Source organism: Drosophila innubila, chromosome X (genome assembly GCF_004354385.1).
Source record: "Drosophila innubila isolate TH190305 chromosome X, UK_Dinn_1.0, whole genome shotgun sequence".
NCBI lineage: Eukaryota > Metazoa > Arthropoda > Insecta > Diptera > Drosophilidae > Drosophila > Drosophila innubila.
In genome coordinates, this window is record NC_047626.1 from 19,443,600 (window position 1) to 19,467,082 (window position 23,483).

At 34.7% G+C, this 23,483-nt stretch overlaps 1 protein-coding gene across 1 annotated transcript in view; it reads right to left on the minus strand.

Moving 5' to 3' along the window:
* Nucleotides 1–6,109: 6,109 nt before the first annotated feature.
* LOC117791631 overlaps nt 6,110–23,483 on the minus strand; it is a 72,226-nt gene continuing 54,852 nt past the window's right edge. The window contains 12 exon segments of the mRNA XM_034631441.1: nt 6,110–6,392; nt 6,532–6,539; nt 6,656–7,266; nt 9,809–10,021; nt 11,655–11,961; nt 12,029–12,252; nt 16,331–16,908; nt 17,988–18,118; nt 18,833–19,041; nt 19,120–19,312; nt 19,525–19,636; nt 19,700–20,183. Of these exon segments, the coding sequence (XP_034487332.1) occupies nt 6,110–6,392; nt 6,532–6,539; nt 6,656–7,266; nt 9,809–10,021; nt 11,655–11,961; nt 12,029–12,252; nt 16,331–16,908; nt 17,988–18,118; nt 18,833–19,041; nt 19,120–19,312; nt 19,525–19,636; nt 19,700–20,183 (3,353 nt within the window).

The following is a 23,483-nucleotide window of genomic DNA, read 5'->3' on the forward strand; positions in this document are numbered from 1 at the left end:
AGTTGTACGAGTTCTGTTCTCTGGTAATTACAACATTCACTTAGCTAAAGATAAACGAGTATTCGGATCTTTATAGCTTTTACTATGGTATCGTTATTTTTATCGGTATCGGTATCTGTATACGAGTTGATGAGCTCAATAGAAGTCACGGCATATTACACTGAGTTTCATTTTATTCTTTTCTCAATCAAAAATTCGTTAACTGCATGTCGAATCCCCCTCTCGAATATCTTCTCTATGTTAGAAAGGGATGAAAAATGCAAAAAATTCGGCAACTTCCGAAATTCTTCAATTAAATTTCTTCAAGAATTTAAGAGTTTATTTTTTTTAATTTTATTTTGATTTTTTTGGGCTTTTATCGATTTTTAAGCTTTTGCTCGTTTTGGTTTTGTTGTTAACACAGCACGGCACAAACACTTAGAAACACTTTGTAGCAACTATGCAAAATATTTTTTTTTATGAATGTATGCAAATGTGTAGTTTTCCCGACATCAGCTATTGTTTTAGACACTTGGGTTTAAGTAAGTATGGTATGGTCTGTTTTGAGTTATTGTTCTGCTAATCCCCCAAAAGGGTTTGTTAGTGTGTTCTTAAGCATTCTAATAAGTGTTTCAATTATTTAGCCATTTATTATTGGTATAGTATGTATTTACTTGTATATTTTGCTCAGTTCAAACGAATTGAAGACTCAATTTGACAACGTTTAGCGCAATAAAAGTTGTATCGCATTTTTGTTACGGCTCGTCTGCTTTACTCCGACAAAAATAAAAACTGTTCCATTTTCATATGTTTCATTACAGCAAGATTAAAAACTCTATTTCAAATTTTCTATAGTAATGGGTACTATGAAGTAAGTACTAAAGTGTACGTGTACTTTTTATTAGCACTGTATATAAAGAACTAGCCTTTTAGATGAGCTACTTATGTTGTTGCAACTTGTTGTGCACAAGTGAATACCGAAAGGATCGGATTATCATGTCTTAAAGTTGCCATAATATCAAAAAAAAAAAAAAAAAAAACAAATTGATCTTTTTTCTCACTCGATTTTATAATTGAATCGTGAGATTATGTATAGGTATAGCTGTCTAAAATAGTAGTTCTATATCAAATTCAGCTGCTCTGTTGATTTGAAGAATTCGCATTCTTCTTTTTCTATCTTTTTTTGTGGCTTGATTAAAGTTACTTTATTTAACATTTTCACATTTAAAGCAATTGAACTCCCTTTTGTTTTCTGTATTTGTGGTTTATCTTGCAATTATGGTTAAGTGTTTTTAAGCAAATGCCCAGCGCTGCACCGGTATATATTTGTAGGTATGTATGTATACTCGTATATATAGTATGTATGTATAAACATTTGTAGTCATGTATTTTTATCTTTTTTTTTTTGTTGTTGTTATTAATTTTGAACCGTTAAGTGAAACCCTTTCGAAAATGCTGCCGTTACGTTTTGTTATTTTTTCCATTTTTTTGATTTTTTTTTAGTTTTTCTTGAAGCTATCGATAGAACTTTGGTTTTTCAGATATTTTCGTTAGAACAATTAGAACAGAAACTGTAATCCACTTACATTTTATTTAAATGTGTATAGTTTGTATTTTGCATATGTAGTTGCTAATATAGCACGTTTTTTATTAGAGTTATTCCATGAAAATATGCATATGTTAAATATGTATACGTTTGGGGGGGAGGAAGAATAAACGGCAACAGCAATCGATAAGCAATCGATAATCATTGGCTAAGCGATAATTCGGGTATTACAATTTACTGCATTTTGTGGGGGTATACATATATGTATCTTCATATAGTATAATATATATATGTATTTTTATATTCTGGTTAGGCGATTGGATCATTTAACACACGCAGTGGGACAAACACATACGTATTTCTTTTATATGTACATATGTATTTCATTAAATTTGAAGTATGTCTTTTAGTAATTTTTTTGTGGGATAAGTTTAACGATATCATAGGTTAGTTTTGTTTTCTTTTTTCTTTCTGTGTATTAATAAAGTTAATAATGTATACATAATTCACATGTAAATATCCCGACACACACATACATACGCACAATTATATGCATGTGTATGTGCAGTACTTTCAATACTTTTTTCTTGATTTAAAAAAAATGGGAAAATTGTATTTCTATTCATTAGAATCTCACACGCAGCCATTCAATCAGTTTTAGTTTTACAATAAACATTTAAATACATATATAGTACTATATACATAAATATTTAGGACTTTCTTTGTCTTTTGAAGTTTGTTTCTTTAGTTTGGGTTAGGTTTAGTTTTTGTGGTATTTTGAGAAAGTTTTTTTTTTTTTTAGATTTGCCAAAAACTTAGTAGAGCTTACATTGTTCAATAACATTGGTTAAAAAAATTTCTTTATCATTTGTCTTAAGTCTTTGTTTTACATCAGTAAGCGTTTTAAAAATTTTTTTAAATATTTTTTTTTCTTAGTTTTTAATGGTATTTTTGTTAGGATTTGCCTGCAGTTGCAGCATTCGTCTGGGGGCCTTCTTTTTTTTCTGGGGATATCAAAAAACCAAATGCCACAGCATTGTTTACATTAAATGTAAATGCCAATTTTTTTAAATTTGTATTTATAATTTTTACCAATTTCTCAAACTAGAGGATTATTTTTATATATATAAGTTTGTATATATATAGTTTGTATATGCGGTTTAATCATAGGTTAATACTTGTAGAAAATGCTTATCGCTTTTTGTTTTTCATCTCTCTCTCTATTATTTTTTTTTTTGGATTTTCTTAATACTTTTTTTTTGTCTTGCGGGGTGAATGTAAGAGTTAACAATGTCAGCTTCGATTTGGATAGTTTAGTTTCTTCTCTCTTTGGCATTTTTTTTTTTGTATTTTCTTTCAATTTAATTGGGGCGCTTTTGAGCGGTGGGTTAGACGTACTCACACATGCACATGCACATACACACAGTTTACTGTTGGCCTTGTTTATGTTCGATTTCTCTTGTACTTTTTCATACCCTTGCAGTTGAAGTAGAAAACTTGGTAAATCTCATCTCATAATTTGATATTAAATTTGTAGTTTTACAATTGAAAATTATGTTATTTTAATTATGTGTACAATTCACAGAACTAATTTAAAGTGGATAGAAAATCTATTTGGAACTGGAATAGGATCATATGAAATTGAAAATTAATGAACTCCTTGGATAAGATAGAAATAGTTGGCATAGAAGCTCTATAGAATTAAAAAAAACTCAGATTACATCATAAACTGTACATTTCGATTTTGATATTCACAGAAATATTGGATAAGTTATCTTTTACAAATTACTTGGTATTGATCTCCTTAGATCTTCTAAAAGTTTAACTCAGCTAAATCTCATGAGTATATATTTTTCTCTTATACAAAAACAAGTTCTTTCGTGAATATAAGTTTGAAAAGTTAAAATATAATCGTTTTTGAATTGACAGCATCATATGCAGTCAGTATTTTAAGGCTTACTTGAATGCCCTTCTCATAGATCCTCCTTCATATTCTTAATGTTGTTAATCTCCTCTAAGTCTTGGTTATATCATTTGTTTACAAAGATTACTAGATATATGGCTGGGTTTGTACAGTTTAAAAGAAATTGAGAAGAATACACAATGTGTTGGATTTTGAAAAGGTAATAATTTATACACCCAGAGAAAAATGCTCAGAAATGTTATTATGTACATTTTGATTGAGCGTCAAATATGGAGTAAATAAATCTAAATTGTGTGCTCTTTATTTTAAAATAAATATTAATAAAATCATTTTTTTTTGATTATATATTTAATTTAAATTAAATAATAAACTTTTTTGCTTAAAATATTTTAGAAAGAAATGTATCATTACATTTTATTATCAAAGTGTTTTATACAGGGAATAAAACCGAAACAAATATAGGTTACGGTTTCGGTTCCGGTACGACCCGAAATAACTATTTCGGTAAAAGGTTCTATTTTAGTCTTTTTCTTTCGGTTTCGGTATCGGTACCGGTACAACAAATACATTTTGAAACGTTTTAGAATGTTAAGATGTCGTTTTATAATAAATATGGCATCGAAATCAATAGCTAGACCTAGAGAAAACAAATTTTTTGAGCTAAGTTTTGATCAAGTTATGACAGTTTTAAGTTGGTCAGACTTTGGATTTAGCCACTTTACAAGTCAAAATTTTTATCCAATTTTTTATGATTTTTTACAAAATAATGAAAGGTTTCAGAATCAAGTTTAAAGTAGTGTTTTATACTAATTACGATATAAGGAGTTGATTAAAAGTGATAACTTAAGATTTAAAATTTTGAATTTTCAAAATTTCAAAGGGGGACCCTTAGAATCGAAATCAATATCTAGTAGAAACTAGAGGAAAATATTTTTTTTTTAGAATTTAATAAAATTTAAATGCAGAATGAATTTAAATGCCAAATACTGATAAAAATTACATTCCGCTTAGAAATCGGTTTAGTTTTGATCAAGTTATGACGGTTTGAAGTTGGTCAGACTGCGGATTTTGCCACTTTACAAGTCCAAATTTTTGTTCAATTTCACATGATTTTTTACAAAAAAATTAAAGGTCTCAGAATTAAGTTTAAAGTGTTGTTTTATACTAATTACGATATAAGGAGTTGATTAAAAGTGAAAACTTAAGATTTAAAATTTTGAATTTTCGAAATTTCAAAGGGGGGACCCTTAGCATCGAAATCAATATCTAGTAGAATCTAGAGGAAAATATTTAATTTTTAGAATTTAATAAAATTTAAATGCAGAATGAATTTAAATGCCAAATAATGATCAAAATGACATTCCGATTGAAAATCGGTTAAGTTTTGATCAAGCTATGACAGTTTGAAGTTGGTCAGACTGCGGGTTTAGCCACTTTCAAAGTCCAAATTTTTGTTCAATTTCACATGATTTTTTACAAAAAAATGAAAGGTCTCAGAATCAAGTTTAAAGTGTTGTTTTATACTAATTACAATATAAGGAGTTAATTAAAAGTGAAAACTTAAGATTTAAAATTTTGAATTTTCAAAATTTCAAAGGGGGGACCCTATGGTATTAAATTCTAAACCCATATCTAGAGGGAATTTTTTTTTTTCCAAATTAATTAACTTTATATGCAGAATGAATTAAGAGGCTAAACCATGATCAAATTGACATTCCGCTTCAAAATCGGTTTAGTTTTTACAAAGTTATAAAAATTTAAAATTTATCAAACCTTTGACCTAACAACTTTACAAGTCAAAATTTTTGTCCGATTTACCATGATTTTTTACAAAATAATGAAACGTCTCAGAATCAAATTTAAAGTGTTGTTTTGTACTAATTACGCTATAAGGAATTGATTAAAAGTGAAAACTTGAGATTTAAAATTTTCATTTTTCAAAATTTTAAAGGGGGGACCCTATGGCATTAAATTCCAAACCCATATCTAGAGTGAACTTTTTTTTTACAAAATTTATTAACTTTAAATGCAGAATGAGTTAAGAGGCCAAACCATGATCAAAATGACATTTTGCTTGAAAATCGGTTCAGTTTTGATCAACCTATGACAGTTGGAAGTTGGTAAATTTTGTAGGCTAGCAACTTTACCACAACCGTACCGGTACAAACGTTTCGGTATTCGGTTTTAGACAGAGAATTTATTTCCTTGTAAGGTTTCTGTTCCGGTGCTAAAAATGAAACGGTTAGTTTCGGTTCCGGTGTTATTCCCTGGTTTTATATTTAATATTAATAAATTTTTGTTTTGAAATGATGAAATCACTGCGGAAGTGCGCGCTAGTGACGAAAGCAGCACGAAGGGTCAAATATAACTATAATTATGTTCTATTACACAAAAAAAAAAAATTCAGACGTTAAGGTATTAAATAAATCGCATCCCATGTTAATTTGCTGATCTCGTTCTTTTTTTTTAAATTGAGAATTAAAATTAAAAATGATATACCGAATATCTAAGTTAAAACTTGATTGTAAGATGGATCTATATTTCTGTGTTTGCTTTTTTCTCTGGGTGTAGTCAACTGCAGGGGTAAAAGTCTGGCTTTTTTTTTTATTATTGTTTTGTCATTGCTTGAAATATTTTTTTTTATTTTTATTTTTTTTTTTTTAGTGTCGCCGTCCGCTGCCGCTGCTGCCACTGGCGCAGCCGCCATCGCTGCTGCCGCTGGCGCCATCGGCGGCCCAACGCTTGCGTCTTGCCTCTTTGGCAGCCTGCATTTGGGCGGCAACACGACTTGTGCTGGGCGCCATATCAAAGCTGGCATACAGCTCCACTTCCTCATCGGTGGCATCGCGAGGTGGTTGTTGTTGTTGTTGCTGTTGCTGTTGATGCTCGAGGGCAACGGCAACGGAGGCCATGGCATAGGCGCGTGCATCAAGTTGAATGCCGCTGCCAATGCCAATGCCAATGCCAATGCCGCCAATGGCGCCAACATTGCCAACACCAACGGCAGCGACGGTGGGTGTTGTGGCTGTGTTGAATGCGGTGTTGTTATTGTTGTTGGTGATGTTGGTGCTGGTGCTGGTGCTGGTGATGCTATTTGTATTGTAGTCCGGTGTATGTGCTGTGTCCGCTGTGCCAGCTGTGCCAGCTGTGACATTATTTAATGCAAGCGCTAATTGCGCTGGCTGTTGATCCAAATCGAAACTCACATTCTTACTGTCTCATCCACCCCGATGGACTTGCACGGTGGCCTCGGCGGACTCCTGCTGTCGCAACTGCTGACGATACGCATCCAGCTCGGGCATCCGATAGGTGCCGAGATTCACCTGCACCATGAGCGTCTCCATGATCCGTTCGTTCTTCATCGACTTCGAGGGCAGCACAACCGTTAACAGTTCACTCGGCGAAATGCGACACAAATTCAAATCTCGCGTTAGACGCTCCATAATGCATTCGAATTCAAATTGTGTATCCTTATTGGGATGATTCTTAAGCTTTCCGACTTTGTGCTGTGCCCACGCCAGCATCGCCTCAAATTTACGTATCTCTGGTGTCTGCAACTCTCGGCACATTATCATCTGCACCATCGATTCGGATAGATGCAGAAATTCGGGACATTTGAATAGCGAGTGCGCTTTGCTCTCCACGAACGATAGTATCATGTTGACCAGCTCAGAGGCGGATGTGTAGCGCCAGTAGTAATTCTCCAGCGAAATCAGCATCGGGCAGACGACCTCGATGCGCAGAAACTGCTTGCAGTGATGGAAACATGCTTGCAACAGCTCCGGTAGATCATAGTGCTCTGCTGCGCAGAGAAGACCTGTAATACAAAACAAAGACAGAAACAGAGACAGAAACAGAGACAGAGATCGAAGAGGATTTAGTTTTTGATTCGACTTTCAGTATGCCTAAAATAGTAATTTATTTTATTTTTTTTTTAATATATATACAAACATTTTTGAAAAGAGTAAGTGCTCAAAAACTCTAAAAGCTTACAGTGGAAAACGTAGTCAATGAGTGCAGTGAAATTATTTTTTTCCTTTCTATTTTTATTTTATGCTGTCATGTTTATTCATATATCTCAGTTGATCCAGGTGTCTGTCTGATACAAGATCACGTTGCTTACTTTTAATACTTTTTATACCCTGAGCCCATTGAAAATGGGCAAAAAAGGGTATAATGTGTTTGGCAGAATGTATGTAACAGGCAGAAGGAGAGGTGGCAGACCCCATAAAGTATATATATTCTTGATCAGGATCAACAGCCGAGTCGATCTAGCCCTGTCCGTCTGTCCGTCTGTCCGTCTGTCCGTCTGTCTGTCCGTCTGTTTGAACGCGTCGATCTCAGAGACTGTAAGTGCTAGAGACTTCAAATTTGGAATGCAGGTTTGTGAATACCATACGCAGGTCAAGTTTGTTTCCAATTTTTGATGCCACGCCTCCTTCGCCCACAAATTGAAAAATAACGATTTACAGGCGCAATTTTTGACATAGCACTCCCTAACTGAACAATCAGTTGAGAAGTATGCGTATTAAACGACCCTGAAAATTTCAAAGCGATTGACCCATAAATAAAGAAGTTATTTCGGAATTTAGATTTAGTTGAATAATTACATTTGGATGGCAAATCAAACGTGCGAGCGAGACAGCATGTTCACGTTTGTATGCAAGGCGCGCACAAACACAGTAAGAATGACTTAAAAATAGTACCAATTTTCTTTTGGGCTTCGATTTCAAGTACTATATGACCTAGAGACTTCAAATTTGTTATGTAGGTTCCTGGATACCATACGCAGGTCAAGTTTGTTTCCAATTTTAGGTGCCACGCCCCCTTCGCCCACAAATTGCACAAAACGATTTGCAGGCGCAATTTTTGACATAGCAGTCCCTAACTGAACAATCAGTTGAGAAGTATGCGTATTAAACGACCCTGAAAATTTCAAAGCGATTGACCCATAAATAAAGAAGTTATTTCGGAATTTAGATTTAGTTGAATAATTACATTTGGATGGCAAATCAAACGTGCAAGCGAGACAGCATGTTCACGTTTGTATGCAAGGCGCGCACAAAGACAGAACGAATAAGTACCCATTTTTTTTTTGGTACCAAATAAGAATTAAGCGATAAGCAAAAATATTATCGATATCATGTAATGAAAATGTTAATGTATAATTTATGTATATACAAATATACAATTTGATTAAAATATAATTGTGTTAATATATAAATATGTATTTTTGCATGGCAAAAATCAGCAGAAGCTGATAGCTATGTATGTATGAAATTGCATGAGAGAAATAGCGATCATTTTGCAGCACTACTCTTGCATCTTTGCCGAGCACTGAAAGCTGCAAAATAATAATTTTAATTATTAATATTTTCGATTCCTTACACATATATAATAAGTATCTGCTTATTATCGTTGTAAAAAAAAACTTAGCATTTTCCGCTTTAAGAATCTCATAAAATTAGACATTGCCTTTTATTTCAAATTTCGCGCGCACTGCAGCAGCCTTTGGCAGGCTTGAATTTGTTGCGTAAGTTGCATCGATTGCAAGCGATTACGATTACGACTTGCGATTTACCAATTTATCAATTTCTAATTAATTTTAAACAAGTTTATTATATTAAAGTTTATTATATTAAACTTATTTAAAATTAATTAGAAATTGATAAATTGGTAAATCGCAAGTCGTAATCGTAATCGAGTGATGTATTAGTTCAGTGAGGCATTAATAACGTAGTCTGCAGTGATAAGCACAGTGACTTCAGAAAACCGAAAGTTGTTCATAGTTTCGCGTGTGTAATTTTTTGATACCCTGAGCCCATTGAAAATGGGCAACAATCAACTTTTATAAAAGAGTACATGGGCTCAGGGTATCCTACTGTCGAGCGTGCTCGACTGTAGCCGCACCTCACCGCGAGCGAAGCGAGCCGGGGGTAGGCGAGCGAAGCGAGCAGGGGGCGGAGCCCCCTTGTTAAAATTGAAAATGCTGTGTTAAATGTAATCACAGTGGGCCGTAATCCACACTAGTGACGAAGCATCAGGAAGGGTGCGAAAGGCGACTAGCAATACACATGTACAGGAATACTTAAAATTTTGATAAGATCGCTTAAATGAATTCTATAATTTCTAGCGTAAAGATATATTTCTTTTTTAAAAGCATGGTTCTATATGTAAAAAACGATATTGCTTTATCAGTAGAAGCATGTTAATGATTCGGATCGTTCCAAATTTTCCAAAACTTAGCATATATTTGCATTCGAAAACTAAGCATACTTGTAATATTTCAATGTAATTCAAATAAATTAATAATTAAGGATCTAATTAATAGATGCGTTTCTTTGCTAAAAATTGCTTACCTGGTATAGAGACACAGGTCAACGGGCAGGTTCCAGTATGTAGATAGTCCAGCAGCACCCGAAATGTATCCGGATCGAACTCGATAATGTTGAATTCCGTTTGGGCCAATTTGGCTCGATCCACCTTTTGGGCATCGGCGCAGACGGAGAGACGCGGTACGGCCAATTGGTTGTTACCCGGCTTGTCTTTATCCTTGTCTTTACTATCTCTGTCTGCCAGGTTTAAGGTCGTTTATTTATTTATTTTGGTTTTATTTTAATTTTTTTTTTTTTTTTTTTTTGGTATTTTTGGTATTTTTTGGTAATCGGTTTATTAGTTGGTTATTTTGGTTGTCGGTATTTGTTTCGGTTTTGGTTTGGAAATTTGCGGACGCGAAATAATGGAATTGAAATGAAAATCAAACAAAATGTAAAACAAATTGCAAAAAGGCAAATGATATTATTGGGGTCAGTCGCACGTTCGTTTAAGGAAATCATTGCAAAATGAAGAGCAATAATTGATTTGGTGAAGGCGAGAGGAAGAGAGAGAAAGAGGGAGAGAGATAGAAAGAGAAGGGTAGTGTTGGTGGTGGTGGTGAGGCGGTTAGACAGGCGCGTGAGATGAGAAATGAAAAAATTTTATTTGTTTTAATTATTTTGGTGAATATCGTTTCAGTTCATTTAATTAATAATATTGATTAAGTATGGTTAAAATGAGATAGATTTAGAAGAAACAAATTGAGACAGAGAAAGGACAAAAGTTGCAGTGTGGTGAATTATGTTTATTGTTATTGATAGCCAATTTGTTTGTTAAAGCAATTTAATTTAAAATAATTGTGTGAATTTGAGTGTTGTGTTAAGTATTGAGTTTATGTGGTGCATTTTGATTGAAAAAACATGTGCGATGAGTGTAATTTAGTGCATAATTGTTATAAATATTATAGATAAGATGAAAAGCAGTTAGAAGAAGAACGAAGTGAACGTGATATAAGTTAGGTGAGTATCGAGATTTTGTTGAGAAACATTTAGCCATATAGTAGACGTAGGTGCAATTTGAAAAAAATTAAAAACAAATTAAAATTGATAGAAAGTTAGGCAGCCAATTTTGGTCGTTAACAAATAGAAACACACGTCCAAGGTATTTAAGGCGAAGAATGCCAAACGTATAGATAATAATAAATGATATCGAGATCAGAGAGAAAGGAGAGGAAGAGCATTGTATGGCAGGAAGGCAAGGAAGAGCATGTTAAGTTAGTTGTTGTCGTTGTTATAGATGGAAATGGAAGACAACACAACATGGGCAAGGTCAAGGAGTATAACGATAACGATAACCATAACGATAATGACAGAGTATATGGTCAATTAACAAATTATATTATAATATATATCATGTATCATATATCATAATTGAGGTGACAGATTAAGACGTGTGCGTGCGATGTGCGAGTTGTACGAAAAGTTCATATAATTTTTTTTTTTTTTTTTTTTTTTTTTAGTTGGTTAGCCAAGAAGTCAAACAGGCAGTAGGCAGTAGTAGTATTTATAGGAGAATAAAAAACAGGCAGTTACGGAGTTACGAAGTACGTAGGATCGGAGTACGATGTACCAAGAACGTAGAACGTAGGAGCGAAGACGTAGTAGTAGATGTATATTTTTGTATATATATATTTGAATATTCATTTTGTGTGTGTGTGTGTGTGTGTGTGTGCGTGTATGTGAAAGTGTAGAAGTGTATAAGTGTGTGTTTGTTATGGTGTACATTTGTTGAGGAAAATCAAGTACATAATAGAAGAGAGAACAAAACGGAGAGAAAAAGAACAAGAACACGCATCGATATTGTTGCATTGCATTAAATGAAAACTCTTACTCGAACAATCTGTAGATGATATCCATTTCTTTTTATCATCCGGATTCAGTTGATTCGTATTCTTATTCCTTATCGAACGTCCCCAGCCAGCGGTTATCGTTCCCAATCGTGAGAAAGCACGCTTCACCATCGGTGATGATGGTACACTTTTTGGTCTTATGGAATCCGAGTCCGGTACGGTTAAATAATTGTTACTTTTTGGCTTTTGATTTTGTGGCGATACCAGCGAAGGTGCTGGACGTGCAAAGATTTCAGCCACTGGTATTTGAGGTGAGCCAAATCCCGTCTGTATGCCGTATAGCATTTCCTAAAATAAGAGTTCATTTATTATAGAAGACAAGTAAGGATGATTGTCTCGAATAGAAATTACTCACCTGAAAGACGCGACTTCGCACTCCCAATATTGCACGTACGCCAATAAGGCGCGCCTTTTGCTTGGACTGACCCACCAGAAAAACTACATCGAATAGATGGGCATTTGTCAGGCACGATGGTTCTTCGTTTAAAAATACACGCGTAAAGTCTTTGGCTAGTTGATCATAATCCTCGAACTGATCCCTCACCGAATCGAGCAGCGGTGAAGACGGTCGCATGTGGCCTAACATAATAAAATAAACAGAAATATTTATCTTGAATTTTACAAAAACTTTAATATGCTATAGATAAGCTGGCATGTTAATAAATTAAAGCTCATGCGTCAAATATACAATCTTGGAGTATTGTTTTCACATAATTATATCTGAAAATGGTTGAGTGAGTGCCCTAAAAAAAGGTTGAAAAATTATGTACATAATATTTATTTCGTAGAATTTTAATTGTAAGGCTAATATTTGTTTGGGTTGTGAACGGAAAGTTCTAGATAAATTCGTAGCATTAAGATTATTGCAAACAAGCTCAAAAGTGACATGAGAGAATATTTAAGTGTATTTTTTTTTCAGGAAATTTGGAATTTGGTAAGATATAGATGTCTTAAAGGTTGGTTGCATTTTGGATCGAAATTCTTAAAAATCATTATCAGTACATTCTCAAAATAACTAATTTTTGAAATATCTTCACTGTTATACTGATTTAAAGTTTTTGAAAACTGGATTAAAATTGGAATGAAAATGAATAAAACAAGTAGAGTTTAAAATTTCTATAAGAATGATTTAGTGGTTGTTAGATAAGTATTTCTGTAAATTGGGTTTCAATTAAAAAATTTTTTATTTAACTGTGTGTAAAAAGAATTTCATATGATGAAAGGGGAGTTCTTTGAGTGGATTTTAAAGTCTTCTCGACATCAGATTACTTTTGAAACATTTGAAACTTTTTGAAATTACTTTGAAAGTATATGAAATATTTTGCTAACATATTTTGTATGTACATAAGTCAATTAATAAAAAGGGCAAGGCGTTGCTAAGAAACAGAGTTATGGAAAAGGAAACCCTTTGACTAAAAAGCCAAGCAACCAATTGGTACCCAGCTCACATACCATGGAATATTTGTGTGTGTGTGTGTATGTGTGTATGTGTAGAATGTGTGCTATCAATCATAGAAAGAACTCTTGGCGCAACAACACTGCGTATACCTTGTACAGATACAAAAATATTGCTGAACAACGCATTCTTTTTTTTTTTTTTTTTTTTTTTGTGAATAGGCCGCAGCTGCCATATGGAAATAGTGTTATGCACTTGACAACAGCTCACGTTACCAGCTTCTTCTGCAGGTTACCGCCCACCTCTCCCCACGGAACAATTCTTCTTCTCTTGTTTCAGTTCAGTTCAGTTCAGTTCAATTCCATTCGATTCGATTCGTTTTCTTTCAATTCATTTGTTTTGTTTGCATGCAATAGACCAACCCCATTTCCATTTTTTTCACCCTTTCCATCTGCACTTTTATTGAATTTTTCGCCATGAGTGGGGCGTTTGTTGTTGTGTGTGGGCGTGGCAATGTTTGCAGGTGAATGCTGGTTATTACCATCAAATACAAATACAAATACAAATGCCAAAACAGTAAAATTGCTAGTGTAATCAATAGCGTGGGCCAGAATCTATGGGCCATGGCCAGCACTTAAACGCAGCTGCCTTTTTTGCTCCATTTTTTCGGGTTCAGATACATTTCTTTTCGGTTATGAAATGTAAATATAAATTATGGGCCTATTCACTGCTTCGACTTTGACTTTATAATTATGCGAATTTTCTGAGCATCATTTAAGCTGACACAAACAGAGCTCTGAATGGGATTTATATGCCATTTTGATTTTTTTCTCATTAGTTGGGCAATTTAAAAGGTTTTCCTTTTGGTTTATATAATTATTAAAAGTAATAGTGAAGAGTAAATAAATAAATAAATTTAGAAATGTTCTGGAAGTGTTCACTCACTTTATAAAATAACAAAAATATATGAATAATATAAAAGTACTATGACATAGAGATCTTTGAGCTGCATTCCTTATAGTTATTTCCAACTATTTTCGAATATTTTATTAAATTTCTATTTTTTTTTGGATGGAATTAGAGGTTTATTAAAGCTCTTAGCTGTTAAGCTTTCTTAATGACTCTAATCTCTTTGCTATGATAATTCAACTAAATATAAATCAAAATATAAATATAATATCTACTATTTTGAATGCATTTATATCAAGTTATCTATTGCAAACTTTCAACATTTTATTTGATTATAAATAAGATATTTAAGCGAGCCATATTATTAAAACTCAGAAATTTAATAAAATTAAATTCAGAGCACTTTCAACAAATTTGATATTTCTTATTTGCACAAGCAGTTAAATCGTCTTGAATTAAGTTATTATTCTAATGTATTATACGGGTTACGTTCCTCTTTTCCGTGTTCTACTTTTGTGATTTGTGTTTGATACATTTTCTTATTGGTCAACATAATTGAGTTATCTGAATGATGCATCTGAGATGGACACAAACAGATGGAAATATGGACAGATGGAAAGACGATTCCCCAGTGACAAAATGAGGAATGAAAGAGAGAGCATGATTTTAATATGCATAACTAGAGTTCAGATATATGTACATAGTATTCAAAAGGATCCAAAGGGGGCTATAGACAAACGCCTGCCTGTGATGTGGGTGTGTGTGTGTGTGGTTGTTGTGCATGAATAAATCAAATTAGATTTGTTTTGTTTAATGCAACAAATAAATAACAAGAAATCTAAGCAAATCACAACAACAGCAACACCACATACGCAATTGTTGTGCGGGTGTGCATGTGTGTGTGTGTGTGTTTGCTAAGACGCTAAAGATTGACCACAGCAGATAAAATGTGCAATATTTCTTGCCGGACAACTTAAGATACGCACAAAAGCTTCAATGTATGTACATTTGGTGGTAACTAGGGGGCGGGCAGCATAGGGGGGCGTGGCAGCAAACAGAATGTGCTGTTGGATTTGTCACCACATGTCGCTGCTGCAGGCTCTGGCGCGGGAATAGATGGAATGAGGGTGGAAGGGAGCTTGCATGATTCCGTTAAGTGCAAACACAGGCGGATGTGTTAATGGCGGAAACGGATGTTGAATGTCTCCCCCTCTCGCTCTCGCTCTGTCTCTCTCTCTCTCTCTCTCTCTCTCTCTATGTGTGTGTGTGTGTTTGTGTGTGGCGGAAGTGTTGCAACAGCAACGTCAACAACAACAGCAACCACAAAACTTGACTAAACGATTAATCATGCAGAGTCGAAGTCAACGGAATGAAATGCTTCTATCCCACCATTCAGCAACGTTCTAGTCGAGTGTGCTCGACTACAAGATACCCTACGCCCAGCACTAAAATGCAAGAAAATCCATGGATATTTTGTTAGTTACCATGTGTATATCTAGTCTGGTAATTGTTTTGACATAAAAATTACATAGCTGCTTTTTTCTTAATAGTTACAACTCAATAAATCTTATGATTTATTTTTTTATATTTTTACAAATTATAATAAAGTAAGAAAAAACGAATTAAATGTTTTTTGCCACATAAAATTAATATTCTGAATTTTAGACTTATGCGTTTAGTATTGCTCTCTTAAGTCGCCTTCCATAAAAAACTTTCCGCCGGCAGAAACAGAAAAAATAAATCGAGATATCGACAGCTCGATTTTGGCGGAAGTGATTCACGTGTAATTTAACTCTATAATTTTTTTTGACAGTCTATCAAATTGATAAAAATCGATTTCGACAACTCACTGAGGCTGTTTCATCATAGGAAATTAACAGATTTAAGTTTAGTCGTTAAATTTTCGATGAACGATCGTAATCAAAATTGAATCAGGCATAAAAAAGATACAAGAAAAATAAGATTTGTAATAAAAGTACACGTGTATTTTGTGATTATAATTGTGTATTCAAATTAAATTTATTTTTTTTTTTAAGAAAAATTAATATTTATTTTTCGATGTATTGACAGCTCGATACTTTTTCTTGGCAATTTTCTATTTCGATAAAAAACTCGATCCATCACTAATATGAACACATGAGAATAAGAAACAAACTAAGAAATCAAAAATAACGTCTTCTGTCTGTTACATACAAATGCAAAAAGCTATAATACCCTGATTTGAATGGACGCAGGATATAAACATTTAAATAACTTTCTGTGTGGTTGAGTGAGAGTGTTTGTGTGTGTGAGTGAGAGGGTGTGTATGTGTGCGTGCGTGTGTGTGTGTGTGCGGGTTCAGTGTACACATACTATGTCTCAGACAGAGATGCATCACAGAGGCACAGCACAAATTGTGGCTCAACAACGACGTTGACTGTGTGGCAAGCATTGCTGATTGTTGTTGTTGCTGTTGTTGCCGTTGTTGTTGTTGCTGTTGGCGTTGCTCAGCTGTCTGGCTGCTGTTGTTGTTGTTGTTGGTTTGTTTAGTGTGTGTATTGTGTGTGGTTGTTGCTGTTGTACCCAGTGCCACAAGCAGTTGTTGTTGCTGCTCTTGACTGTCATTTGATTTGGCATTGACATTGCAATTGCAATAGCAGCAATTGTTGTAGTGTTGCTGTTGCAGTTGTTGCATTTGTTGTTGCTGTTGTTGTTGTTCGTTGTTGTCTAACACTCTGGCATGCAACATTCTGAAATATTCATCCTCACCAATGGGTCGCCAGGAGCCGCGCCTATATGGTTTCGGTATCTGTCCAGTCTCCGCATGATTCGATAAATTCATCACGAGATCCTCCAGCATTTGGGAACGCGTCCTTTCCTGCATTCGGGCAAATTTTGGTGCCGAATACGAGGCTCGCTCTCCATTCACAATCTTTGTTAACAGCCATTCACTAAAGAATGGAAGAAAATTACAAATAGAATTCACAAATTAATAGATATAAGATTTTATACCCTTGCAGAGTCCTGTAGATCAAAAACCTAGATGTTTTCATAAAAAATAACATCAAATTTTCCAAAGAAAAACAAGTGAGCGGCTACAGTCGAGCACGCTCGACAGTAGGATACCTTGTGCCCAGATACTCTGCACTAATTGTTGATTTTCGACCGATTGTTCCTATGGCAGCTATATGATATAGAAAGCCGATCTGTGCCAGCCAGCTTAAATGCATATTCTTTGATTTTGGTTAAGATATCTCAAAAAACAAAAGACTTTTTCATAGTAAAACTTGATTTTCGACTGAGCGTCTCTATGGCAGCTATATGATGAAGTGGTCCGATTTGAACCAAATTTGGGCAGGATGTATAATACCAGCCCAAATGTATATTGTGTTAGATTGGTTGAATTATCTCAAAAAACCAATAAGTTTTTCGTACTAAAACTTAATTTTCAATCTATCGTTGCTTTGGCAGCTATATGATATAGAGGTCCGATCCAAAAAAGACTTGATCTGCGTACCGTATCCAGGAACCTACTTACCAAGTTTGAAGTTTTTAGCTCTTATGGTCTCTGGGATCGACGCGCTCAAACAGACGGACGGACAGACAGACGGACAGACAGACGGACAGACAGACGGACAGACAGACGGACAGACGGACATGGCTCAATCGACTCTGCGGTTGATACTGAGCAAGAATAAATATACTTTATTGTACTTTATACTTCTGCCAAACACAATATACCATTTTTTGTCCATTTTAAATGGGTTCAGGGTATAATTACGTTTTATTTCGTGTACATTAAAGACTTAAAAAACGAAAGATAAAACTAAATTTTTAATCAGATTAGATAAATATAACAGCTCAATAAGAATGTATAAAAAATCAAATAAAATTAAATTATAATAAAATTAATCTATGAGTTTGCTTGAGAAACACTCTAAGCGTTGATGAAAAATATAAGGGTATCATTTAGAATGAAATTTGATAATTAATTAATCACATTCGATTTGTTGTTCAATTTGCGACTTACCGAAACATGGGACCCTTCTCGAAGACGGACTGTTCCCAGAGGTAGGGTTTGTAGGCGCCAACCTCATCGCGTGTCACCACAGACACCTCGTAGCGTGTGGGCTTGTGTTTAATACGCGCCGACACACGCACCTGTATTTCGAAATAGACTTATCAGCTTTTTATAGTATGTGCAAATGGTGCTTTTAAAGCTGCCATTAAACATTGAGGTACAAATTGTTAAAATAACACGAGCTCAAAGTGCGCCATTAACTTGGGTTATTTATGGTTTTATAGAGCAAGTCCAAGCCTTGACATATTAATCCACCATTTGATAAGAAAAGCGAAAACTTACATATTGCTTAACGACATAAGCTCAATAAGTGTTGGGTTAAAGTATTAACTATATTTACATTGTGTTTATGTAATTTATCGAACTTGAGGCTTGATTTATTAATGTCCAATTGTATTTCATTACAATATTATTATTTGATTGCTTTTAATATGCATAATTGGTAGACTGCATCAGAATTGACTTGTTGAAAACCAAAAGCTCGACTTTGGGTCTATTTCTCTAAGTAGTGCTAAGGTTTTAGAGGATTTCGTTGTATTGAGTATGTGGATTGAAGCTTGAAACTCAACAAATTATTAAAAACTAGAGTTTTTTTTAAATAAACTGAATTTCTAAGCGCCGCAAATGCCTCTTGCATTTTTCTTTGCAGTGAGATGAATCTTTAATTTTAATAAAGCTTTTCGGCTTTTGTTTACAAGCGGTTTTACTACTTGATTAATTGAAAGACCAACTACTATATATACGTTTTTAAAGTTAGATATTAACGTTTTTATTCGACAAACAAATGTTCTTACCAGTATAAAGGTGTGTAGAAAATGGCTCTTAATGCAGGCGGGACTGAAGCGGGTGTTGTCCGCCTCCAAAAACACGACACAGACAATGTCATTGCCAATGTGACGCTTGCGTTGCAATTTCTGTGGATCATGTTTCTCGTATGGCAGCAGTGTCGAAACATGAAACATAATCTCAATATTGCGCCAGTTCGTATAAACGGAGAATAAACCTAAGTTACAGATATATGCAAGCAGTATATAGATAATTCTATATATATATATTATATAATTGGTAGTTATGGAATTACCTGTAAGGTCATGCACCGTATCAAGGCCACCTTTGTATTTATCAAAGCCGCGCAATCGAACACGATCGCCGAGCAGCGTGAGGAACTCATCGAAGAGCGGTGAATTTTCATTATTGTCCAGAATTTGCTCTTCGGTGTATTGATCCTCTTTGACGAAAATAACGCCCACTTTTAATTCGGATTTTATAAAAACCTAAAACAAGATTTTGTTTTGTTAAATTTAAAATAGGGGAGTTTTGTCAAATTATAATATTTATAGCTTAAATAAAAATTTAGAAAAAATTATATTTGCAAAGAAAAGTCCCAAATTTATTTTTTTATGGTCTATGTATTTTTCTCTTAATTATTTTGGATTTTAATAACTGATTTTTATTTTTATCATGGTTTGTATCGTCTGTTAATTACCTGATCTAATTTTAGTAATTCCTCCGGCGTATCGGGTAATTGTCCTAATGTTAAAGGTGGATTTAAATTAACTTCTTTACCTAAAGATCTAACTACCTCCTCGCGATTGTATCTGTAAAACATCAACATATAATTGCAATTTGATTAAATATTTGCAGCTTCTTTGGGATATTACCTATCGGCAAATACACAGGAGGCCGGTATCAGTCCATGCACGGTATAGGAACCAGCTCGCACGAGGATACGAAACTGATCACGTCCATTGAGCGTCTCCTGTTTGATGGATAGAATGACTGGGCCCAGATCCTCATCACTTGTAAAGTAATTCCAATGTTCGGTGCCATAAAAATACTTTTCATATGTCTCCTGTTCAACGGATATTAATTCGAATGCGCCCTGTTGATCCCATTGCTCCTCGATGGTTGTTTTCTTTCGGGGACTCGGTGTTGCCTCCGAGTCCTCATCATCCTCATAGAGATCACTGCACTCACGCTCCAAATATGCATCACTGGCACTGCCAGCACGTATATCCTCATGTTCCGAATCACTTTCATCCCAGATGGTATGCGGTGTTGGCAGCGTTATCTTCTGACGTGAACACTCTATCCAATATCCGGGCGTGGGCATCAAGTTATGTGGATATTCCTCACAGAATTCATCTGCAAAAATCACAAAAAATGTGCAAATTTATAGGATATGTTTCGCAGCTATTCAATATTTACCAATTCTAGCTGCTATTAATTTAATTTTTAATTTTATCCCTCAGTACAAGGTTGTTATTGTTTTAAATTGCTCCTGCTTCTTTTGATTTGCATTTTACTGCTATACAAGTGCCATATAATGTAACAATTGCATTTCAAGTGACAATGGTGTACAGCAGATGTTCAGAATTGTGTCATAATTGCTTATTAGCCGTAACAACGTTCACTTAACCAAGTTCTGGCCATTGTAATACCGATTAATATCATTACAAAATCGACCAAATGCCGTCGGAACGTAAACCGCAAATGTTTCAATGGACTTAAGTATGCTTAACATTGATTGCAGCTGCTATCCTCTCTTTGTCTCTGTCTCTTTCTGTCTCGCTCTGTCTCTTTCTTCGCCTATTCAGCTGTCCCTGTTCACTGCAATCTGTTGTGGCCCCTTGACAATTTGATGGCCAACCACAGACAGGAGTCGAGTGGAATCAAATTGGAACATCAGCTGCATTGTAATTTTGAGTGAAGCAGAGGGAAGCACTGAGTTGCGTATAGCTTACAAATACCCTGTAAATAGTATTACTATTGAATCTCATAGGTCTACCTCTTCACGTTGTACCTTTCTCTACCTCTCTTTCTGTCTGTCTTCTCTGTTTCATAATTCCACACTAGCCTACAATACCCCCTGGAAACATGATGACTGCAGGGTATATCTACAGTTGTACACTTTTGTGCTGCATGTCGGCTTAAGTGATTGTTTGAATTGTTAATCAGGAAACAGGCTGACTGCTTGAAGTGAAAAGTAAAGCTACTCCTCTATTGGATACCCTGTATGCAGTTTTGATTCTGTATATCAATTGTTTTCAATGTTTAAGTCATATAGATCTCTGTTCCCTTTCTGTCCCTTTCTGTCCCTTGCTGTCACTTGCATCGGGATTAACATTGGACATTTTTTTGTTTGCTTTATTAACTACAGGGTATAAGGCGATTGCTAAATTTGTTGTACAAATAACAAATCCCTGTTTAAAGATTAGATTATAAACGAATATACAAAGAGAGAGAGAGAGAGATAGAGGTAGAGGTAGTGAGCGAAAAAAAGTCGAGACTATAAAGTTAGATAGAGCTTGCCACATTCAGTTTTCGAAAAGCGTTTTGTGTGTAAAATTTCACGTTTCGGATTTTGTGGCTGTGATTGTGTTGCAAGGAAGCGTGCAAAGCTTTTGGCTTGCCACTTGATATGGCAGCCAATTGCCATTAAACTACTCGTGTAAACAAAATAATTTAGTGCAATTCAATTAAAATGCAAATACCGCAACTCTCTGGCTAAAAGCAACCAGATGCCTGCCACCGTACACAGACTCACAGCTGTGCCACATGAACCATAAAAGGAGCAAAGTTTCAACCACTGATTGAGCTGGAAATTTGATGTGGCATACACGGTGTACTAGTATATGTGTGTGTGTGTGTGTCTGTGGCACGAACAAGTCGCGCTGTGAAGCGCGTAAGTCAATAATGGGCCAACTGGCGTACGATAAAGTCTATTGCGGGTCCATGACTTTGACAGACGTCTCCTATTAACTGTCCCCTACCCCATCTGTATTATGCCCTGCCATTGTACTATGCGCAAAACGGCAAGATTTGCAGAAAAAAATTATAGCTTTTACCACAAAATCGTATTTAAATTTTTCAAAAAAACCGATTTAACAAATATCGGATAGGAATATAATTTTTTTAAATTTTGATTTAGATATTTAGATATTTACATATGAAATTGTGTTTCGATTTGAATTTGAAAACTGACAAAAAAAGGGTACAATTTTAGATTTTTGTCACAAAACTAAAAATTTTCTCTTAAAGTTAAAAAATAAAAGTTCTTAAAAAGAAGCAAACGTCTTTCTTGTTAAACTACTTTGTTTTGTATTATTCTCTTTAAGTTGGCGATACTTTTTTTTTTTTAAGACGTGTATTCCAGATTTAAGAAACTTATAAGTTTTATCTGTGTTAAACATTAAGTATAAAAAATAACTAAAATGTTGTATTTATGGCTGACAGATGTTTAAAAATAATTCGCTAAGTATTTCGCCATAGGGTTCTATTAGAGCTGTATGTTATGGAGGTTCGAAATATATTTGAAATATATTCCAAATATCATTTAACGCTTGCTTTGAATTAGTCCTGACAAATCTCTATGTTTCGCCCATAGTACACTGGCAGCACAGAGTCGCTGCCTCTGAGCATAATGTGGCCCGACATGTGAGCAAAGTTGCGAAGCCCTGGCAATAAAATGCTACGTGGCAGCCGTTGCAGCAACTATGATCTAATTAAGGAGCGCCGCGTGTTTACCGCAACATGTAGCATGCTACAACATGTAGCATGTAGCGTATAGCATGTGACGTATGCTCTGTGTGTTGCATACTTTTTGGAGCATCATCGCGCACAGCTGCTGCTTAAGAATACTGAGGCAGTCATAAAACAATAACATGACCCCGGACCCCGGACACCAAAGCCGTATCCAGAAGCAGACACAGACTCCGGGTACCAGTCTGAATCTCTGTCTCAGGACTGGCTCTCGGGTGTCGACTAATTCAAATTTAAATAACTTGCAATGTGCGACGCTAAGTAGGCTATGAAATTGCACACTGTATTTTCTTGTGTTTGTAGTCGTTTTAACTGTGCTACTTATTTACCCTATAAAACACATGCTTCTTATAAAAGAACAACATAAGTACCAAAGTGATTGATTACAGATTAATTATATTTTTAGAACTACAAAACTTTAAAGGAATGCCTTTAAATCATAGGAAAAAAATAATTAATACTCTAAGTACTCATATTTCTCCGATTTTCTGCAATTTTTTGCATGATTTTTCAATATTATAATTCACAGACCTAAAAAGTTGTTAAAGATTTTGAAAGTGTCAATTGTTATGTGTTATAAAATAATTGTTCAAATATAGTAACATAATTACTACTGTTTTTCAATCTAACACTTTTCGAGGCATCACTACGAGATAAGAGCTATAAATACAAGACTGGCTTAGCAATCTTTATAGAGAATTATATAGTCTATGTAACTAAAGTTACATAGTTACACTCAACCCACGCTTTTTATGTGTAAAGACAACTTTGGTCAGATTTTGTGCTTTTGTGCTGCGTGTGAATTGTAAGCACAAAGAGCGAACAAACGCCCCCGGATATGGCATACATTTTATTTTTAAGACCAGTTAAGCCACCGGGCAAAGGCAATGGCAAAACCAAAGG